Source organism: Chiloscyllium plagiosum, chromosome 17 (assembly GCF_004010195.1).
Source record: "Chiloscyllium plagiosum isolate BGI_BamShark_2017 chromosome 17, ASM401019v2, whole genome shotgun sequence".
Taxonomy (NCBI): Eukaryota; Metazoa; Chordata; class Chondrichthyes; order Orectolobiformes; family Hemiscylliidae; genus Chiloscyllium; species Chiloscyllium plagiosum.
In genome coordinates this window covers 54,593,347-54,612,948 of record NC_057726.1, presented here as the reverse complement: position 1 = coordinate 54,612,948, position 19,602 = coordinate 54,593,347, and the positions used below count along the sequence as shown (strand labels likewise).

Sequence of the window (19,602 nt, the reverse complement as noted above, 5' to 3'; positions counted from 1 at the left end):
AATTACCTGATGCCAGACCCACTCCATAAGAGATTGAACATTACCTGACCGTTTGGTGCATTTAACCTGATAGCACACCTTTGCATGGGAATTGCTTTGTTGCTAACTTTTGAAATTAGTTGATCTCTTCTCAATTTCTAAAGTGTCTGTTTGTACAACGTCACAAGTTAAGAAACAGAAGTCTTTTCTTCTGAAAATATGTTCTATTTCCGCTCAAACAATCTGTTACGGAGCTGATTATTTGTAATAGTTGGTAGAGTGGATATGCATTTTAAAATAAGAGGGTAAAGAAATGAACATGGTCATAGAAGGCAAATGAGAGTGATTTCATTCAAACTTGAACTCTTGCAGCTCTACAATGACACCTCCTGGTAAGGTCAGGGAATTCAGACTGAACAACTTCCCTCCCTCTGCTGCTCTTGTTAGCTGGTAAATCTGACAATTAGCTCACAGTCTGCTTTTCTGTTGCTCAATCCCAGTACCGTTTGGTGGTGAAGACTGCTCTGAAACTCCTGTTGGTGTTTGTGGAATACACAGAGAACAACGCAGCTCTTCTGATCCAGGCTGTCAACACTGTGGACGATAAAAGAGGTAAGTGCTATTGTAAAGAGATCGGGGAGAGTTAGAAGCAGACAGTGCAAGTATTCAAAGCACAGCATTCATTACTTATAACAATAGACAAAACTGATATTAGCTTGTACATAAGTACATTTGCACCTCCAATAGTGTATTTTAAAATTACAGTGACTGTGGCTTTTGTTTTTGCTGTTGACTTCTTTTGATAAAGTTTCAGACTGAATGCTTCAAGGGAATTTAGTGTACTTTAATTGAAAATAACATGTTGAAATGTGTGGTGCATTTGTGATGCTAATCTCTGGTCTTCAGTGTTTGCCCTGAGGTTTTGTGACTGACAAGGTACATTCCCTTGTACTGAGATCCCACTGGGAGCAAAAAAAAAGTCAGATTTATTGACTTTGCCTCAAAGTTTGTCAGTCGACACAAGAAGTGCAAAAGGTTAGAGCAAGCTGGACCATTGATTTACTGCCCATGGAGTATGGAATTTATTCAGTCTGAGCCTGGCTTTAGGGCTGTGATCGATACAGGTGAAGAGGCACAAGCAGTGGGCTCTCAGAGGCCGTGAGTCTAAAAGCGAATCTTAAATTGTTGCTGTAACTATCCCTTCTGGAGATGATGGGTCATTATGACAGGACAGTGACACTCATCAACATAATCGCTCTCTTTGTAACTGTATTATCGTATTGATAGTGATCAGATTGCTGAATTGTCTCCACGGTCACCAGCATTGTAGGTTAAAAATCACACAATGCCAGGTTATAGTCCAACAGGTTTAATTGGAAGCACACTAGCTTTTGGTGGTTGTCCGAAAGCTAGTGCTTCCAAATAAACCTGTTGGACTATAACCTGGTGTTGTGTGATTTTTAACTTTATATACCCCAGTCCAACACCAGCATCTCCAAATCATGACAGCATTGTAGGTGTGTGTGACAACTGGGTTTCAATTCTGCAGCAACCAGGATACTCCATGTTCCTGGACTCTGGGAGTGCAGATCTATGCTGACCATGTGTTAGACTGACTTTTGAGGGAATCAGCTGAGAAAAGAAATGATAAGGAAAGTGACACTCTGAGGTAGTTGAAGGTTCCACTTTCTTATGTGTAGTTAAAGTTGTTACAAGAATTTGAAATACACAATAAGGTGTGGTGGGCAGTCCAATTATTCTTAAAAATGTGTTGCTGGAGAAGTGCAGCAGGTCAGGCAGCATCAAAGGAGAAGGAGAATCAACATTTCGGGCATAAGCCCTTCTTCAGGAATGAGGAGGGTGTGCCAAGCAGGCTAAGATAAAAGGTAGGGAGGAGGGACTTGGGGGCGGGGCGTTGGGAATGCGATAGGTGAATTGACCTGCAATCTTCTTCCCGACCTCTCCGCCCCCACCCCATCTCCGGCCTATCACCCTCACCCTAACCTCCTTCCATCTATCGCATTCCCAACGCCCCTCCCCCAAGTCCCTCCTCCCTATCTTTTATCTTAGCCTGCTTGGCACACCCTCCTCATTCCTGAAGAAGGGCTTATGCCCGAAACATCGATTCTCCTTCTCCTTTGATGCTGCCTGACCTGCTGCGCTTTTCCAGCAACAAGTTTTTAAGCTCTGATCCCCAGCATCTGCAGTCCTCACTTTCTCCTAGTCCAATTATTCTGACCATTTTGTTTTGTGGGGACCAAGACTTAAAAGAAAATCCCACTTCTTAAAAGTCCATTGGAGCTGTCACTTTGAATCTTGAAAAGCAGGAATAAGAGCTGATGTCTCCTGACAATAATGAGTAATTTAACCAACTCCCTCTTGAACTCGATATGCTGCTGTTTAATGTGCAGCATTCCCACAATTAATTATAAATTGTAACAGTACTTCCTGGGCGGATCTGAAAACTCAGTTCATGCCCATCAAACCAAAACTTTTGAACCTAATCTAAATGCAAAAATTGAGTTATTAATTTTACTTCAGTTGCTGAAGTTTACAAATATGTTGACAATTAAAAAAAAATTAGTCGTGGTTAATCTTGCTGGATAAACCTAAAAAATCTGTGACCTTACATTCATGTTGAGCTTATGTAGCCAGACTGAATGAAAGTTAATGAGTTGTAAGAATGTGCTACCAGGCCAGATGTTAATTCTACATGTCTTCAGTTCCACTTTCTTCTTCTTTCTGTGTCTGACTCACTGTGCTGAACGTCGGCTACACCATTTGTTTATCGTTGCAGCTGTTAAAAAGTTCTGCACCCTGATACAATCTGGCAGGCTGGCTGCAGGAATTCTGTACTTGACCGATTTTTAATGCAGGCCACAGGCCAGCAGCCCTGACTTAAATGAGCCGGCATCAGGATTGCGGGGAGGTGGGGTGTGGAGGGGAGAACGGTGGTGAGAAACTGAACATTGTGTGGGTTAATTCTTAGCAGATGATCAGAGCATTTGGGACTGGTATCTAAATGCAATGGGAAAACTTGCTGATAGATTCTTGTCAGGCAAGGGCAAAGAATGTGGAACCGAGCTGCTGAATAATGGAGTGAAGATGCAGATCAGTCACAAGCTAATTCAATAGGAGAGCATGTATCCTCGGCTGACTGGTTTACTCCCATTCTTACAGTTAGCTATGAGCTGGTTTTCACCACCACTAACATTAGCTGATTGCCAATAACTGTGCAGTTGAAGAAGGCAATAAATGTGTACGGTAATTGGCTACAGTCACTCCCATCTTTCCTGGTGATCTTACTGGGTTTCTTATTGGTTGTTCCTCATAATGTCTGGGCCCTGATGGACTTCATCCTTAAGTGTTAAAAGAAGTGGCAAGTGAGATGGTTAATCCATTATTTTTAATTTTCCAAAATGTCCTTCAATCGTGAGTAGTACCATTAGATTGGAAGATTTGAAAAAGGGAGTCAGAAAGCAGGAAACTGTAAGTGAGCGTCTCTCCCAGGGAAAATATTTGTTTGCTATTACTAAAGAAATTATAGCAGGGGCCTTCGATAAGTTCAGTGCAATCAGGTTGTACATATGATGATGTGGCCAAGGATGATGTGGTGAGCTGTGGAATTGGGTTCATACCTTTATCCTGGCACTTTGTTTTCCACAGTGTATTTTATTCAAACATTACATAACAGTTTAAGGTTCTCTTTACATAAAGTGCAAATCAGATCAGTTTATTTTAATGTAAAGTGTGATATTCTAAAGTGCCTCACACATTATTTTTGAACATCCTGTTCAGACATGCCTTTGACACACCTCCAAGCACAGGTGGGACTTGAACCCAGACCTTATGGCTCAGAAGCAAGAATACCATCATTGTGCCACATGAGGTGAGGTGACAGTGACAGCCCTTGACATTGAGGCTGAATTTGACCAAGTGTGGCAACAAGGAACCCTAGCAAAACCGGAATCAGTGGGTATCAGTGGGGCAAACTCCTAGCTGGTTGGGGCCATGCCTGCCAAATAGGAAGGTGGTTGTGATTGTTGGAGGTCAGTCATCTCAGCTCCAGGTCATCCCTGCAGGAGTTCCTCAGGGGAGTGTCCTCAGCCCAATCATCTTCATCTGCTTCATCAATGGCCTTCCCTCCATCATAAGGTCAGAAGTGGAGATGTTCACCAATAGTTGCACACTGTTCAGCACCATTGGCAAATCCTCAGATACTGAAACAGTCCATATCCAAATGATCTGGACAATATCCAGGCTTGGACTGACAAGTGGCAAATAACATTTGCACCATACAAATATCAGGTAATGACCATCTCCACCCCTTGACACTCAATGATATTACTATCACTGAATCCCTCGCTATCAACATCGTGGGAGGAGTTACCATTGACCAAAAACCCAACTGGACTCACCACCAGAGCAGGTCAGAGGCTAACAATTCTATGGTGAGTAATTCACCTCCTGACTCCCCATAGCCTGTCCACCATCCATAAAGCACAAGTCCGGAGTGTGATGGAATACTCCCCATTCCAAAAACACTCAAGCTTGACATCATTCAGGACAAAGCAGCCCGCTTTATTGGCATTACATCTACAAACATCCACTCCCTCCACCAATGACACTCAGTAGCAGCAGTGTGTATTATTTACAAGATGCATTGCAGAAATTCACTGAAAATCTTTAGACAGCATCACCAAACCCATAATCACTTCCATCTCAAAGGACAAGGGTAACAGATACATGGAAACACCACAACCTGCAAGTTCCCCCTCCAAGTCAGTCACCAGCCTGACTTGGAAATACATTGGCCGTTCCTTCACTGTCACTGGGTCAAAATCTTAGAATTCCCTCTCTAAGGACATTGTGGGTCTACCCACAGCATATGGACTGCAGCGGTGCAAGAAGGCAGCTCACCACCACCTTGTCAAGGGCAATTCAGGACAGGTAATAAATGCTGGCCAGCCAGTGATGCTGACATCCCTCAAATAAATTAAAAATAACCCACTAAAGTGTCTCACTACATTGAGATTACCAGGTTTTATTTACAACATTCAAGCATGTCATTTATTCAGTTTGAAGGGTTTTACATTGTTTCCAGCCTCACATTGCCCAGAGGACCTGAGGGAATGGCCTTCCTCATTGAGCCTTGGTGGGGTTTTGTCATGCCCTTTCACCACCTTATCCCAGACTTTGGAAAGTACCAGCCTATACCACCCAGTAATCAACAGCTCTCTAAATAACCGAGTTGACAGCTTTTGTTGGTGTTTGTTTGTTTATCTCAGTATGTGTCACAGGGAACAGTCCGGTGAACAGCGAGTCCCTGCATCATAGAGTTGCCATGACACACCCACTGCGTCTCCTCCCAGCCCCTGCAAAGGCACGTTCCTGAAGAAGGTGACCATTGACCTGTCTCTCCCCCTCCCTCCCCTCCCCACCCCACCCCACCCCACCCTCCAATCAGAGCTGCCTTAAGTGCATTGTCTAAATGTGGAGAAACTCCAGGTAGGAGCTAACAGGGAGTATCCCTTTCTGGCCACCAGCCAAGCTGTATCCTGGTGCTTGTTTGAAAGTTCTGATGGTGGCACCGAGCAATGGAACAAATATGCATTGCATTTCCACGCTGCCTGTTCAGAACTCTGTCCCCATTGTGTTTTTGGCGTCCTGCAGCACATGTCTCTCTCCAGTAGGTAGAGGCGTGCTGGGGAACCCAGCCATGGTTTGCCTGCTGAATATTTCCGCTTCGCCCAGGCCAGATGTCTCATTCCTTATTGGCTCATTTCCAAAACCCGAAACATAGCTGTGTCTGACCATTCTGTCACACAGACTAATGGGATGGGTACATACTAGACAACTGCACCAGGTAGTTCTTTGTTCGACACTTGTTGGGGTGAATTCTCCAACGGTCAGCCAGTTGTTATTCCAGCAAAGGCAGGAGATGTACATGGGGACCTTCCAAAATCTTCAGTGTACCACACTCTGGAGGAATTGCTTAGGAAATTCCTGTTGCTGGTTAATTCCTCTACACCTGGAGCCCTCGGAAAATCTCCAACTAAATTGGAAAGTTCAGAGCGTCCCACTGAAATAGATGAAAAGTTAGACTATACGTAGTTAGACTCCGAGTCTAACATCATGTAACAGACAATTTAATAATGACTCTAATATGTAGCCTAACTCCTGAGTAACTATTCAAATGGCCCCACACTAAGTTCACACAGCCCTGACCACAGCTTCCCCAGACACCATACACTCCCAGACTCTGACCCGATTCCTCAGCTGTCCCATTCTGCAACCAGCCCTACAATCCCTGCCGCAGATCCAACTCCCCTTCGCCACTCCACACCCAACACTCCCATTACCCTACCACTGGACTCAACTCCCACTTCCCTCAGTTTGTACACAATGACACAGGTGGACACACACAGACTTACACACACACACGCTCACGTGCACACATACACCCACTCTCACAGACAGACACACAAACATACACACAGACTCACTTACACAGAGACACACATACACAGGCACACGTGTGGAAATACACATACTGACACGTAGACACATGCACAGAAACACACTCGAAGCTCCACTTCTCTGCTGCACCTTACCGTATACCCTTGCAGGAGCTGACACTGACCCTCCCTGCTGATTTCTGCACTAGCCTACTGCCTCACTTACCTTCCCCCTCTTACCAGCTTACACCCTGGCATTTACACACTTGACATGTTACCTTTTCCCACCTGGCACCCTGCCACCAGGCACACTGACACCCATTCATCTGGCGTTCCCTCCAGCCCTCCATCTCCTACCCAGTTGGGTCACTACTTACCTAGCTCCCAGTCAGCCTGCTCAACTGGTGTCCTATTCCTACCGTCCCAGCACCCTCATCTCAAACCTTTCTTCTGTACTTACTGATTGACAGTATGGCTGTGTGGGATTCAGGACTGGTAAATATCAGAACATAGCAGCAGCGTGCTGTGAAAAGAGGCGATGGTTTGTGTCTTCACTCCCTCTGAGTGGAGAGACTCTTCCTGATTAGCTATCCCTTACTCTCAGACTGTGCCCCCTTGGGCCCCAGACCCCCACCACCCAAGAAAACCATCTTCTCACCATATCCTTGCTGATAATGCTTGTTTCTGATGGAGTTTTGCTGCTGTTCATTAAAGTAAGGTACAATTGATGACTTTATTCGTATATGCCAAATGTAACTAAAATACAAGACGTCAAATGCCGCCTGCCATCTGATCCAGAGAATGACCATCTGACTTTCGGGTAAATACCACACTTGGCTGATATTAGTGCAGTTCATATTCATGTGCTTCAGTGTAGATACCAAAAGAATCAGGGAGAGAAGCAAATTTATTATTTTTTTAAATCAGTGGCCAGTAATACTCTGGAATGGATCACCTGACAGGATGGTGCCAGCAATTCGGAATTTCAAATGGGAAATGGATAAATAGCTAAAGCAGAAGCATTCACAGGTTCTGTGGGGAAACGATAGGGCAGACAAATAGTTCTTTCAACAAGGCTGAATGGTCACCGTCTACATTGTATGGTTAAATGTATTAATGTGTCACTTGAAATTTTATGTATTGATGGTTTGTGTAAGAGTAATGTAGCTGTGTCTCTTAACTCTGCAGTTAGAATTTATCCTGATGCTGGGTATAATCAAATTGTCTCCAATATTTTGCTATAACTTTTTAGTCTGACATAACCATGTTAAAATCCTTTCTTTCTGCAGGCACAAAGACATGGACAAATTTAGTTGAAATTCTGGAGGAGAAGAATGGAGCTGATTCTGAGCTGCTTGTCTTCACCATGACACTCATTAACAAGGTAAAAGCTGTATGTGACTAGTTTGCAAGTTTGTTTAATCTTGAGATTCTGTTGCACCCTTCACCAAGGAGGAGAAAGTGAGGAGTGCAGATGCTGGGGATCAGAGTCGAGAGTGTGGTGCTGGAAAAGCACAGCCAGTCAGACAGCATCCAAGGAACAGGAGCACTGGTGTTTCGGGCAAGATCCCTTCATCAGGATTCTAGGTGAAGGGCTCTTGCCTGAAATGTTGATTCTCCTGCTCGTTGGGTGCTGCCTGACCTGCTGTGCTTTTTCAGCACCACACTCTCGACTCATCCCTCACCAAGGCAATGTGGGGGTTGGAATTTGTATCTCGCTGGTCTGACATCAGTCACTCCCTCCACTTTGAGGTGAGTCTCAAATTCTCTGACATTCAATTTATTTTCTCATTGGCATTCATTGGTTTCCATTTCCATAGAAATCCTAATGCTACCCTGGACTATTGTGACCAGTTCTGATCCCTTCATCTAAGGAAAGATATCCTGACACTGGAGACAATCCAGCGAAGGTTCACTTGGCCGATCCAGAGTTCAGAAGATTTTTCATGTGTGGAGAGGTTGAGTGCCTGTGCTCTGGACGCTCTCTGCAATGATAGAATCCCTGTAGTGTAGATAGAGGCCATTCAGTCCATTGAGTCAACACTGACCCAGCGAAGAGCATCCCGTTCTATCCCCATAGCTCCGCAACCCTGCATTTCCAATGGTTAATCTGCCTACCTCACACATCCCTGGACACTATGGGCAATTTCCCAGGGCCAATCCACTTAACCTCCACACCTTTGGACTGTGGGAGGAAACCGGAGCACTGGAGGAAACCCATACAGACACAGAGAAAATGTGCAAACTCCACACAGACCATCGCCCGATGCTGGAATCGAATCCAGGTCTCTGGTACTGTGAGGCAGCATTGCTAACCAATGAGACACCATGCCTCCCATGTACTCATTGGAGTTTAAAAGAATGAGAGGAGACCTTATTGAAAGAAATAAGATTTTGAGAAGACTTGCCAGTGTCAATGCGGAGAGGTTATTTCCCTTTGTGAGAGAGTCTCTCTAATCTGCTCATATATGGAGCACACTGATTGTGGCTTTGACTTCCAATTCCGTAAGAGTGGCTGCTGTACATAGGGCTCGAAAGCACACTCAGCTAGTAAGGGAATCCAAGGGAATGTTATCCAGGAGCAGAGGGCACAATCCCAGAATAAGGGGTCACCCATATGAAACAGATGAGGATTTTCCTCTCTCAGACGGTTGTGAGTCCGTAGGATTCTTTATCACAGAGGTCTGTTGAGGGTAGGTCATTCAATATATTCAAGGCTGAGATCGACAGATTTTTAATCAGTGAGGGAACCAGGGGCTATGGGGAAAAGACAGAAAAGTGGAGTTGAATATTGAGATCAGCCATAATCCCATTGAGCAATGGGGCAGAATTGATGGCTAAGTGACCTACTTCTACTCCTACGTTTTATGGCCTACCATCAACAAATCCAGTTTTGAATCAGTATTTTTGAGTTTTAGACTTACTGAGAAAATATGATTTGAATCTATATAGTGCCTTTCAAGAACTTGATTTGGAGATGCCGGTGTTGGACTGGGGTGTACAAAGTTAGAAATCACACACCAGGTTATAGTCCAACAGGTTTATTTGGAAGCACTAGCTTTTGGGGCTATAACCTGGTGTTGTGTGATTTCTAACTTTCAAGAACTTGGCAAGTCCCAAAGTGCTTTATTTCAGGCACATTTTGAATGTTATCATTGGGCGCAATTTTTTTTGATGGGGTCTGCTTTTCAGTTCTCAGGATCTCCCCTGTCATTCTCATTATTTATTGTTATTTATTAGGTGATACAGTCACGTTGCTTTTTGTGTTTGTGTTGACATACAGGGTCTTTGCACTCACAAAGAAGCAGAATTGAAATGACTCATCCACACCCTCAGTAACTATCAGCCCTCCATGAAACTTAAAGCTACAACACAGAAAGGAAGCATTGCTTTCTTAGACATTGCAGTATTTAAATTAGCAGAAGACAACCAGCATAAGTTAACAACATGTGGGTGGTGGTGGGAGGGTGGGGTGGGGGGGGCGGCGGGAGAGGGGGAGGGGAGGAGAGGAGAGAAGAGGAGAGGTGTGTGGTATCAGATCCTACAGCATGTAATGGTCTGGGGGGGTATGAGGTAAGTATGGGTTCAATTGTATAGTTACACAGGCGTTGGATTATATATTTAATAATCTAACTTTTCCTGAACAACTATTTTACTTAATTTTGTTGGAAACCTGTGAAGTCTTCAGTCTAATGGAGACTTTTGGAGGGTTCCTGGTGTAAGGAAATATCATTTTCCATGGAATTCCTTCTGAGTCTGATACATTGGGAATTCTACAAGGTCCCTGTTCGCACCTCCAATTTACGCTGGGATATTGGCAGTCTAGGCATCACAAGACGCTGTGTTTTCTATAGTTCCTGCCAGCGTTTGCTTTTATTTTTATCAACTGCCAGTGAATGTGAGAAATGCTTTCAAGGCTCAACATGGGTTGCCTTGATAACTCATGTACACCCTCTTTCAGTCCTTCGTGAATCTTCTTACAGTTGTCTTTTTGGGGCAACCAGTAACTTGCAATGGCGTTTACCCAAACAGCAGGTAATTCTGTACATTGTCAATGAGAATTTCCTCAATCCAGAAATTTTGGAAAGTTCACTTGATATGCTGTTACCAACTTCTAACCTGCATGGTAAAAGTTGTTCCTTTCTATCCTAATATACCTAATTTGCTATGATTTCAGTTATTCGTCCCATTGAAGATAGTAAGTATTTGCCTTCCTTATCTCGGGAGCAGTGCTAGCAGCATCCTGGTATTACCCTGGAATTCCTGTGTATTCTGCTGAGCCTATCTCCACAATGCTCAGTGCATCAAAATGCACAACAGAAAGCCTAATGTTTCTCTCTGCCCCAAGACATAATGCTTATAGCCTGCTGTTAGTTGTACAATTTTTATGGCCAGGGTTGTGTTTGAATTTTACTCTATTGCTGTTTCCAGCTGTTCTGTCACTCTTTAATATTGTTTTCAGGTTACACATGCTAAATAATGGGCTACACACCTCATACATCAAGAAAAACGGAGACACGGTCCAGTAATTTATTGTGACTCAGAAGTCTTTTTGCACCTGAAAGTTTGTGTTAAATGTTTAATCATTCTTTGGGTGATTACAAATCTCTTGACATCAATCCTAAGTTCTCCAGTTTGACCTTCTGTCTTGTTGCCTTGATTTACAGTTATCCTTCAAGTTAGGGCTGGGTGTTTACTTTCTCCAGATCCTTTATTGTATTTATTTATAATGATCCCTTTTCAAAGTTTTGTCATCTTTGCTCATAATGCAATTCTCTTCCACTGGAGATGAGCCTTTAGTCCTTCAGAGTTTGAGTGACTTGGTTGTGTTTCTGAGGTAAAACCTGGAATTGTCGTTAAGTATGAGCAGAGCACATTACGGCTCAATGATAACTTCTCCAGTTCAAACTCTGCTGATTTAGGGACATGACTCAATTTGCTTTATTACTTGGTGCTCAGAAATGGTTGGAAATGTTAAAGGCTGACCCTTAGTGTTCCCTTAGATCTGTTTCATCTTCACTCCAGCTCGGTTAACATCATTCATAGGATATCTGTGCTTTCTGTGTGTCATTCCCTGTGTTCGCTTTCCCAAAGTTTATCTTCTATTATTTTGGTAGTTCCTTTTGTGGATCTTTGGATGTCTCATCAAACTCAATTGCTTCCTGCTTTTTCAGTTCTTCTGAGTGGGTTTAGCGTTACCTGTGAATTGAACGAATGTATTCAGTGTTTCTGAATTTTCCCCCATTCCCCCGTCAGCCTTAATGGGGCCAAAGGTTTTCCAATTTGAAAGCAGGATCAATGAGGGGGAGTGTATTTTAAAATGGAGGCAGCTTCTCTTCCGCTTTGTTTAAAATTAACAGTATTGTTTGCAGCTAGGCCATAACTGCTGGGGGGGGGTGAAGGAAGCAAGCTTAAATATCTCACAGGGCAGCCTGCAGCTACTGCTACATCTAGTCAGGCAGGATCTCCAAGCACCCACCTACACAGACGGACACACACACACGGACACGGACACACACAGACATACATGCATGCACAAGTGCATGTGCACACACACACACGGACATGCACAGACACATACACACGGCAGATCACATCAGTTATGATCTCATCAAGCGGTGGAGCAGGTTTGGGGGACCAAATAGCTTCTGCCACGATTGAGGGCTAAAAGCTAAGCCCCAAGTCACTGACTTAGATTAGAAACAGGAGGAGTCCACGCAATCTATCTTGTCGTCTCTCCTCCTCCTGCCTGCCAGAATCACTTGCCATAACTTGTACCTGCTGCTTCCTACAACCCAGCCAGCTTCTGATCTCAAATTCTTGCTCCTTGATTGTTTCCAGTCCATCGTAAGAATGTAAGCCATTGTAAATCAAATCTTTCATCTTCATTCCCAAAACACATTTGATTCTGTAATGTTGCCTGCTTTATAGCATTTACTGTCCCTTGCAGACCAGTTGAGAAGTAATTGATTCCAGTTTCAGTTTATTGATTTTTAGATGAAAAGATGTTACATTTTTGCGGCATGTTTGCTAGTCTCCTTGGAATCCGTTGCTGTGACCACTTTGCTGTCAGTTAATGTAGAAGCAGTGAGTTCTTTTGTAGTAAAATAAATTGTTAAAAAACCACTTGGTACATTTTCTCTGTGAATGATCATAGTTTGGTGACTCTTTTCATTGGTTCTTCTCATGAACATGAGCGCACTTCCAGTGGTGAGGATTAGCTGGAAAACCCTTTATAGCTTACATGAAAGCACAGGAACTGAACAGTGCACATTATTATTGTACAAATGCAATTTTTACTGTCTTGGTTTGAAAGAGTAAGTAGGGATATGAAGCTGTGACAATTATGTTAACAGACTGTACAATAGAGCACACAGTACTGACCAGCTCCTTTCGTGACCCCCCAATAGATCATTAAGTTACAGTCCCTCTGTTCAGCTATGATGGACGATTACAATAATATATAAAAATCATTAAAATAAAACAGCAGATGCTGGAGATCTGAAACAAACAAAAACAGAAATTGCTGGTGAAACTCAGCAAGTCTGGCACATCTGTGAAGAGAAAATAGAGCTAATGTTTTGAGTCCAGTTATTCTTCTTTATAACAGTTACACTGATCATCAGTGTAAAACGCAATCACAGTAATCTTCAGCCATACGTGCCACTTGGATGATCCATCTCGGCCTCCTCCCAGTGTTGTAGATTCATAGAGCATGGAAACAGGCCCTTTGGCCCAACTTATGTTTCCAGCATCACAAATATTAGTCTTCAGTCAACTTGATTGACTCCATGTGATATCACAAAACAGGTGGAGGCATTGAATACTGCAAAGGCAATGGGCCCTGACAGCATTCGAGCAATGGTACTGAAGACTTGTGTTCCAGAACTTGTTGCTCCCTACCCAAGCTCTGCCAGCATGGCTAAATCTACCCGACAATATGGAATGTTACCCAGGTATGTCCTGTACACAAAAATTCAGAAGAAATTTCTGACTTTAGTCAACTCTCAAAAATTGGTCAAGTGTTGGGAAGATAACATCATTAGTGCTATGAACAGCATCTGCTCAGCAATAACCTGCTCAGTGACGCCCAGTTTGGGTTCCGCCAGGGCCACTCCGCTCCTGACCTCATTACAGCCTTGCTTCAAACATGGACAAAATAGCTGGATTCCAGAGGAGAGGTGAGAGTGACAGCCCTTGATGTCAAGGCCACATTTGATCCAGTGTGGCTCAAAGGAGACCAAGAAAATCTGGAGCCATTGGGAATCAAAGGGAAACTTCTTTGTGGTTGGAGTTAGATCAAGCATCAGGAAAGATCAAACAAATAGAGAAAATGCTGGAGAAATTCAGCAGGTCAGGCAGCACTTGTGGAGAGGGAAACAGAATTGAGCAAAGTAGTTGTTGGAGCTTAGTCATCTCAGTTCTAGGACATACCTCAGGGTAGTGTCCTAGGCCCAACCATCTTCAGCTGCTTCATCACTGACCTTCCCTTCATCATAAGGTCAGAAGTGGGAATGGTCAACAATGATTGCTGTGTTCAGCACCATTCTCAACTTCTCAGGTACTGAAGCAATCCAGATGCAGTTTCCAATTTCTGAGTTTATCTGATGGAAAAGTTTCAAAATCATGAGAGATCTGTACTCTCTCTCAAGAGAGAAACTGTTCTTATTAATGGAACGTTTGAGAAACATTTGACACTGATTTAAAAGGAGTGGTAAAAATCTAAAAGTGACATGAGGAAAGGCTTTTTTACGCAGGGACTCTTTTGCATCCAGGATACACTGCCTTAGTATGCAGTGAAAGCACAATAAATCAAAACATTTAAAGGGAAATAGTTTCTTATCGGGTATATATGCAACCTCCCGGGGCTCAGCAAAAAGACAGGGAGTGGGACTAATTGAGTTACTCTTGTGGAATGTGTTAGTCTTGCAGGAGGCTGGTTAACTCAGTCAGCTGGACAGCTGGTTTGAAAGGCAGAGTGATACCAACAGCGTGCGTTCAATTCCCACAACAACTGGGGTCACTATGAAGGGCCCTCCTTCTCAAACTGTCCCCTTGCCTGAGATATGGTGACCCTTGGGTAGAACAACCACCTGTCGTCTGTCTTTCTGTCTCTCTCTCTCTGTCTCTCTCTCTCTGTCTCTCTCTCTCTCTCTGTCTCTCTCTCTCTCTGTCTCTCTCTCTCTCTGTCTCTCTCTCTCTCTGTCTCTCTCTCTCTCTGTCTCTCTCTCTCTCTGTCTCTCTCTCTCTCTGTCTCTCTCTCTCTCTGTCTCTCTCTCTCTCTGTCTCTCTCTCTCTCTGTCTCTCTCTCTCTCTGTCTCTCTCTCTCTCTGTCTCTCTCTCTCTCTGTCTCTCTCTCTCTCTGTCTCTCTCTCTCTCTGTCTCTCTCTCTCTCTGTCTCTCTCTCTCTCTGTCTCTCTCTCTCTCTGTCTCTCTCTCTCTCTGTCTCTCTCTCTCTCTGTCTCTCTCTCTCTCTGTCTCTCTCTCTCTCTGTCTCTCTCTCTCTCTGTCTCTCTCTCTCTCTGTCTCTCTCTCTCTCTGTCTCTCTCTGGAGTTGGGAGGTCATTTTGCGGCTGTACAGGACATTGGTTAGGCCACTGTTGGAATATTGCGTGCAATTCTGGTCTCCTTCCTATCAGAAAGATGTTGTGAAACTTGAAAGGGTTCAGAAAAGATTTACAAGGATGTTGCCAGGGTTGGAGGATCTGAACTACAGGGAGAGGCTGAACAGCTGGGGCTGTTTGCCCTGGAGCGTCGGAGGCTGAGGGGTGACCTTATAAAGTTTACAAAATTATGAGGGACATGGATAGGATAAATAGACAAAGTCTTTTCCCTGGGGTTGTGGAGTCCAGAACTAGAGGGCATAGGTTTAGGGTGAAAGGGATAAGATATAAAAGACACCTAAGGGGCAACGTTTTCACACAGAGGGTGGTACGTGTATGGAATGAGCTGCCAGAGGAAGTGGTAGAGGCTGGTACAATTACAACATTTAAGAGGCATTTGGATGGGTATATGAATAGGAAGGGTTTGGAAGGATATGGGCCTGGTGCTAGCAGGTGGGACTAGATTGGGTTGGGATATCTGGTCGGCATGGACGGGTTGGACCGAAGGGTCTGTTTCTATGCTGTACGTCTCTATGACTCTATAACTGCTTTTAAACCAAATCTCCACCTGTTGCAGCCTGAATGGCTCCAGTGGCAGAATTATGATGTCTTTGCGTAGAGTAGCCTAGTCAAGAAAGATGAAGCAACATGGCTTTTTCTAAACCTAGTTTACAAAGCATGTTCAAAAACATTAGGAAAGTAAGGCATCTGAACAAGATGTTGAAAGATAAAGTAAAATTTTCTATAATACATTACTTCGAGGGAAAGCAACACTCAGTCCATGGGATCTCCTGGACAGGTTTTAATCACCTGAGGGGAAAAGAAATTCCAAAGTGTTTTTTCTTTCTCCCTATTGGTCCTGGATTTCCTTATTTTTGCCTCTTGCAGGAGATTACATGGTTGCCAGCTAGACTAGAAGTGCCTGGTCTTAGAGCTGCAGCCATCTGGAGTATGCAACAGTCTCGGCAGGCTGATTTTATTTTGCCCATTGATGTTGTATGTTTGTATTGAAGTGATTTTCTTTGATAATTCGCGAAGCTTGTGGGTTGAGAAGTCTTTAGGTTTCTGTGCCTTAATGTTGCTAATCTGGGCAGAGAATATTAGCGTTCCTGAGGTGCTGATTCAAAATGTGCCAACTACGAATGCAGATTTACAGAATATTTTACAGACAATTAGTCGCAAAGCGCTTGGCTATTGGAATTGTAATATTTTAAGCTTGAGCAGGGGTGCGTGCAGCATCTTTTACATTGCAGACTAATATCATGATTTGGTCATCAGCAATCATAGTTGAGTCAAACAAAACTACTGCTGGAGATGATGGATGCACTCAAAGACGATGGGTGGCCTGGCTTTGGCGTCCATCAGAAGAAGCTGAGCTGGCGCTTTGTTCAAGTGTTCCAGCCCACTTCAGTTTGGTCTGACTTGAGGTCTGTGTAGTGTCTGTGTGTATGTTTAACTATGGCTGGCTGGGTTGTTCGATCAGACTGCAAAATAACTGCACACACTAGATAAATGATTTATTTTTGTTTAGCTATCTGATATTAAATGCAATACTTTCTATTTTTAATTCAAGTGTATTTAAGTGAGGCAATGATTGCCCCTTTCTAGCTTTTTCTTTTGAAGCACATCCATTCTATCAAAGAACTTAGCCTAATTGCATCTAAACTGTAAACTCCAAGTTAATGCAGATGACTGAGAAGGACAATGGGTTGGATTTTATAATCCCATTGTCAAATGTCTTATTGGCAGGGGAGTGGGAGGGATGAGGGGTACAGAGTAAATGCCTGGCATTTCCACCAGTTGGGAGGGCGCAAGGGATGGGGCAGATGCCAACATTGGCACCTCATGTAAAAATATATTAAAGTTCAACTGAGCTTATTACCACTCAGTTGACTCAAATATTACCCTGCCCGTTTCATCTTCCAGTTGGCACAGGCAGTTGGCGGATGTGGGCAGCATGTTTTTATAAAGACGTTTTAAAGGGTGGAAGGAAGGGGTTGCTATTTTCTAACTGTGTCCTTTGATCATCAGGGACACCTCCCCCATCCCTACATGATGGAGCGCCCACTTCCCTCCTCCTCACCTGTAATTTAAAACACCTCCCCTCCCCAAACTCCCCTCCGTCCTAAGGTGCTTGAATCTTCTCCGTCTAATGACCCCTTTGGTCTGGACCCATTTGGGCCTCCATTGCAGGACTGCTTGCAATACCGGCACCATCCACTAGTTAAATCCCTGGTGCTGGTGGAGCTGCTGTCTGATCACTGGGCAACCTCTCAGTGAGGGGCACAAGTCCAGCTCGGAGCTTGGGCCAGCCTCTGTGCACTATGGTTGTCCAATCGGTTGTTGGCTGACCATGTTGGGAGGATATTAGCAAACAGTCCAGACCCCAAACCTGTACACATCTGTTTAAGTAGTTTTCTAAATTAGCAGAGGCTGTGCACCTACTGGCTGCTTTTAAAATCTTTCACCTATACATCAGGTTAATTCGGATTTATTGGCTGTGCTTACTATAACTGCTTAGTTCTATTGGCAGTTGTTTTTGCTTGTATTCAGTGTGTACGAGGTCTGCAAATGATGCAGGTCATAGAGCAATTCGGATGGGTGATGTAGATCTTAAGGTAGACAATGTTGCATGACTGCTCTATACTGGGGTTCTTTTCTGTACTCATTGAAACACCAGGCAGCAGCATAACTAGTGAAAGATTGGGCTGCTAAAACTGGAGGTTGTTATTAAACTGTACATAAACTCCAGTCTTTTTGTAAATATTTAAGCTTGGCTACAATAAGGGACTCTCTGCTGGCAAGTGTAAATTAAACACTGCTTAATTCTTTGTGTAAATCTTGTTGGCCTTTCAATTGGAGACTAAACCATTGAATCAACAGAGAGTGAATGGTGGGGGTGGGGGCTATTCAGTCTGACATGTAACTAATTACAGTCATCAACATGGGGCAGGAGAAGAGGAATGGAATTGAAGTATAATTGCCTTGCATTATTTACAGGCATGTGGTTTAAAATGATATCAATGTGATGACATTGCAGGAATATTTTTTAAATTAGGAAGTGCGGCACAATAAAGGCACAAGTTTCAGTTCCTATTTGCGTTCTGGCAGTGAAGGACTAGGCCTGCTTTCCATGTTTCATAAAACTGAAGCTGCCACTGAGAGCGTTTCCATTTTATCTTTGGTTTATCCATGCTGGCAGCTTGGTTAAGCACTCAGTTCTTTTTTTGCAACCTGTTCAGAGATGTTAGGACACACCACTGGAGCAGGTGGGACTTGAACCCTGCTCTCCTTACTCAGAGGTAGGAATACTACCACTCTGCCATAACAGCCCTAAGCGCACAGTTCTGTGTTTTGTAATGAGTCTGTTCGGGGATGTTTTTATACATCCCCCAGAATAGATGGGTCTTGAACCCGGGCTTCCTGGCTCAGGGGTAGGGACAAGAGTAACCAATTCTACCACCCCTTATTAATCGAGATCAACTGGGTGTTAATTATTCATGGCTGAAAATGTGTTGCTGGAAAAGCGCAGCAGGTCAGGCAGCATCCAGGGAACAGGAGAATCGACGTTTCGGGCATAAGCCCTTCTTCCTGTTAATTATTCATGTAATGAGTGTTCACTGAGGATTACCTGTGTTAATATGTATGGAACAGGCTGGAAGAAAGATTGTTTGTTGGAAGTATATGATGTGTAGTGTGCATCTCTGTAAACAACAGTTAAAGTGTATAAAGGCTAATCTCCAATGTTCTACCTTTCATCCTTGAGTCAGAAGGTTGTGATTTTTGAGCCCCACTATAGGATTATAGCATGTGATCTTCTTGGGACCCTTACCTAACTGATATTTGAAATGGTGGCCACTATTTGGATATTACTCAAGGATATGGGCAGCACAGTGGCTTAGTGGTTAGCACTGCTGCCTCACAGCGCCAGAGACCGGGTTCGATTCCACCCTTGGACAACTGTCTGCATGGAGATTTGCATGTTCTCCATGTATCTGTATGGGTTTCTTCGGGTGCTCTGGTTTCCTCCCACAGTCCAAAGAAATGCAGGTTATGTGGATTGGCCATTCTAAATTGCCCACACAGTCCAGGGATGTGCTGGTTAAGTGGATTAGTCATAGGAAATGCAGGGTTACAGGGATAGGGTTGGCAAGGTGGATTTGGGTGGGATACTCTTCGGAGGGTCAGTGTGGACTTGATAGGCCAAATGGCCTGTTTCCACACAGGGGATTCTATAATAACCTTCATCATCCCCTCCTTAATATATTAACCCACCACCCACCCATATCCCAGTCTGAACTCCAACCTTTCTTTCCAAAATCCTCGAAGTCCCATGTGCTACAACTTCCTGTTTGAATCTGTCCAATCAAGTTCCTATTCATGCCACAGTACTTTCCTTTTAAGTCTCAAATATATTTGTGAATATTATTGCTCCTTGCCTCTCTGTAATCTCTGCAGCTTTTGATAACCCACACCAACTGTTGCCTTTTCACTTTTGTCCACCTCATTAGGAAATCCCTTTGTACTCTTTGATCATAGCCAGAGCATCAATAGCAATGACT

At 43.7% G+C, this 19,602-nt stretch overlaps 1 protein-coding gene across 3 annotated transcripts in view; it reads left to right on the top strand.

The window, feature by feature from the left end:
* Nucleotides 1–19,602, top strand: part of fhod1 (formin homology 2 domain containing 1) — a 313,847-nt gene that overhangs the window by 175,136 nt on the left and 119,109 nt on the right. For all 3 annotated transcript variants that reach the window (XM_043707126.1, XM_043707128.1, XM_043707127.1), the window contains exons 7-8: nt 480–591; nt 7,727–7,821. In XM_043707126.1, coding sequence (XP_043563061.1) covers nt 480–591; nt 7,727–7,821 — 207 coding nt within the window. The remainder of the gene's footprint in view (nt 1–479; nt 592–7,726; nt 7,822–19,602) is intronic.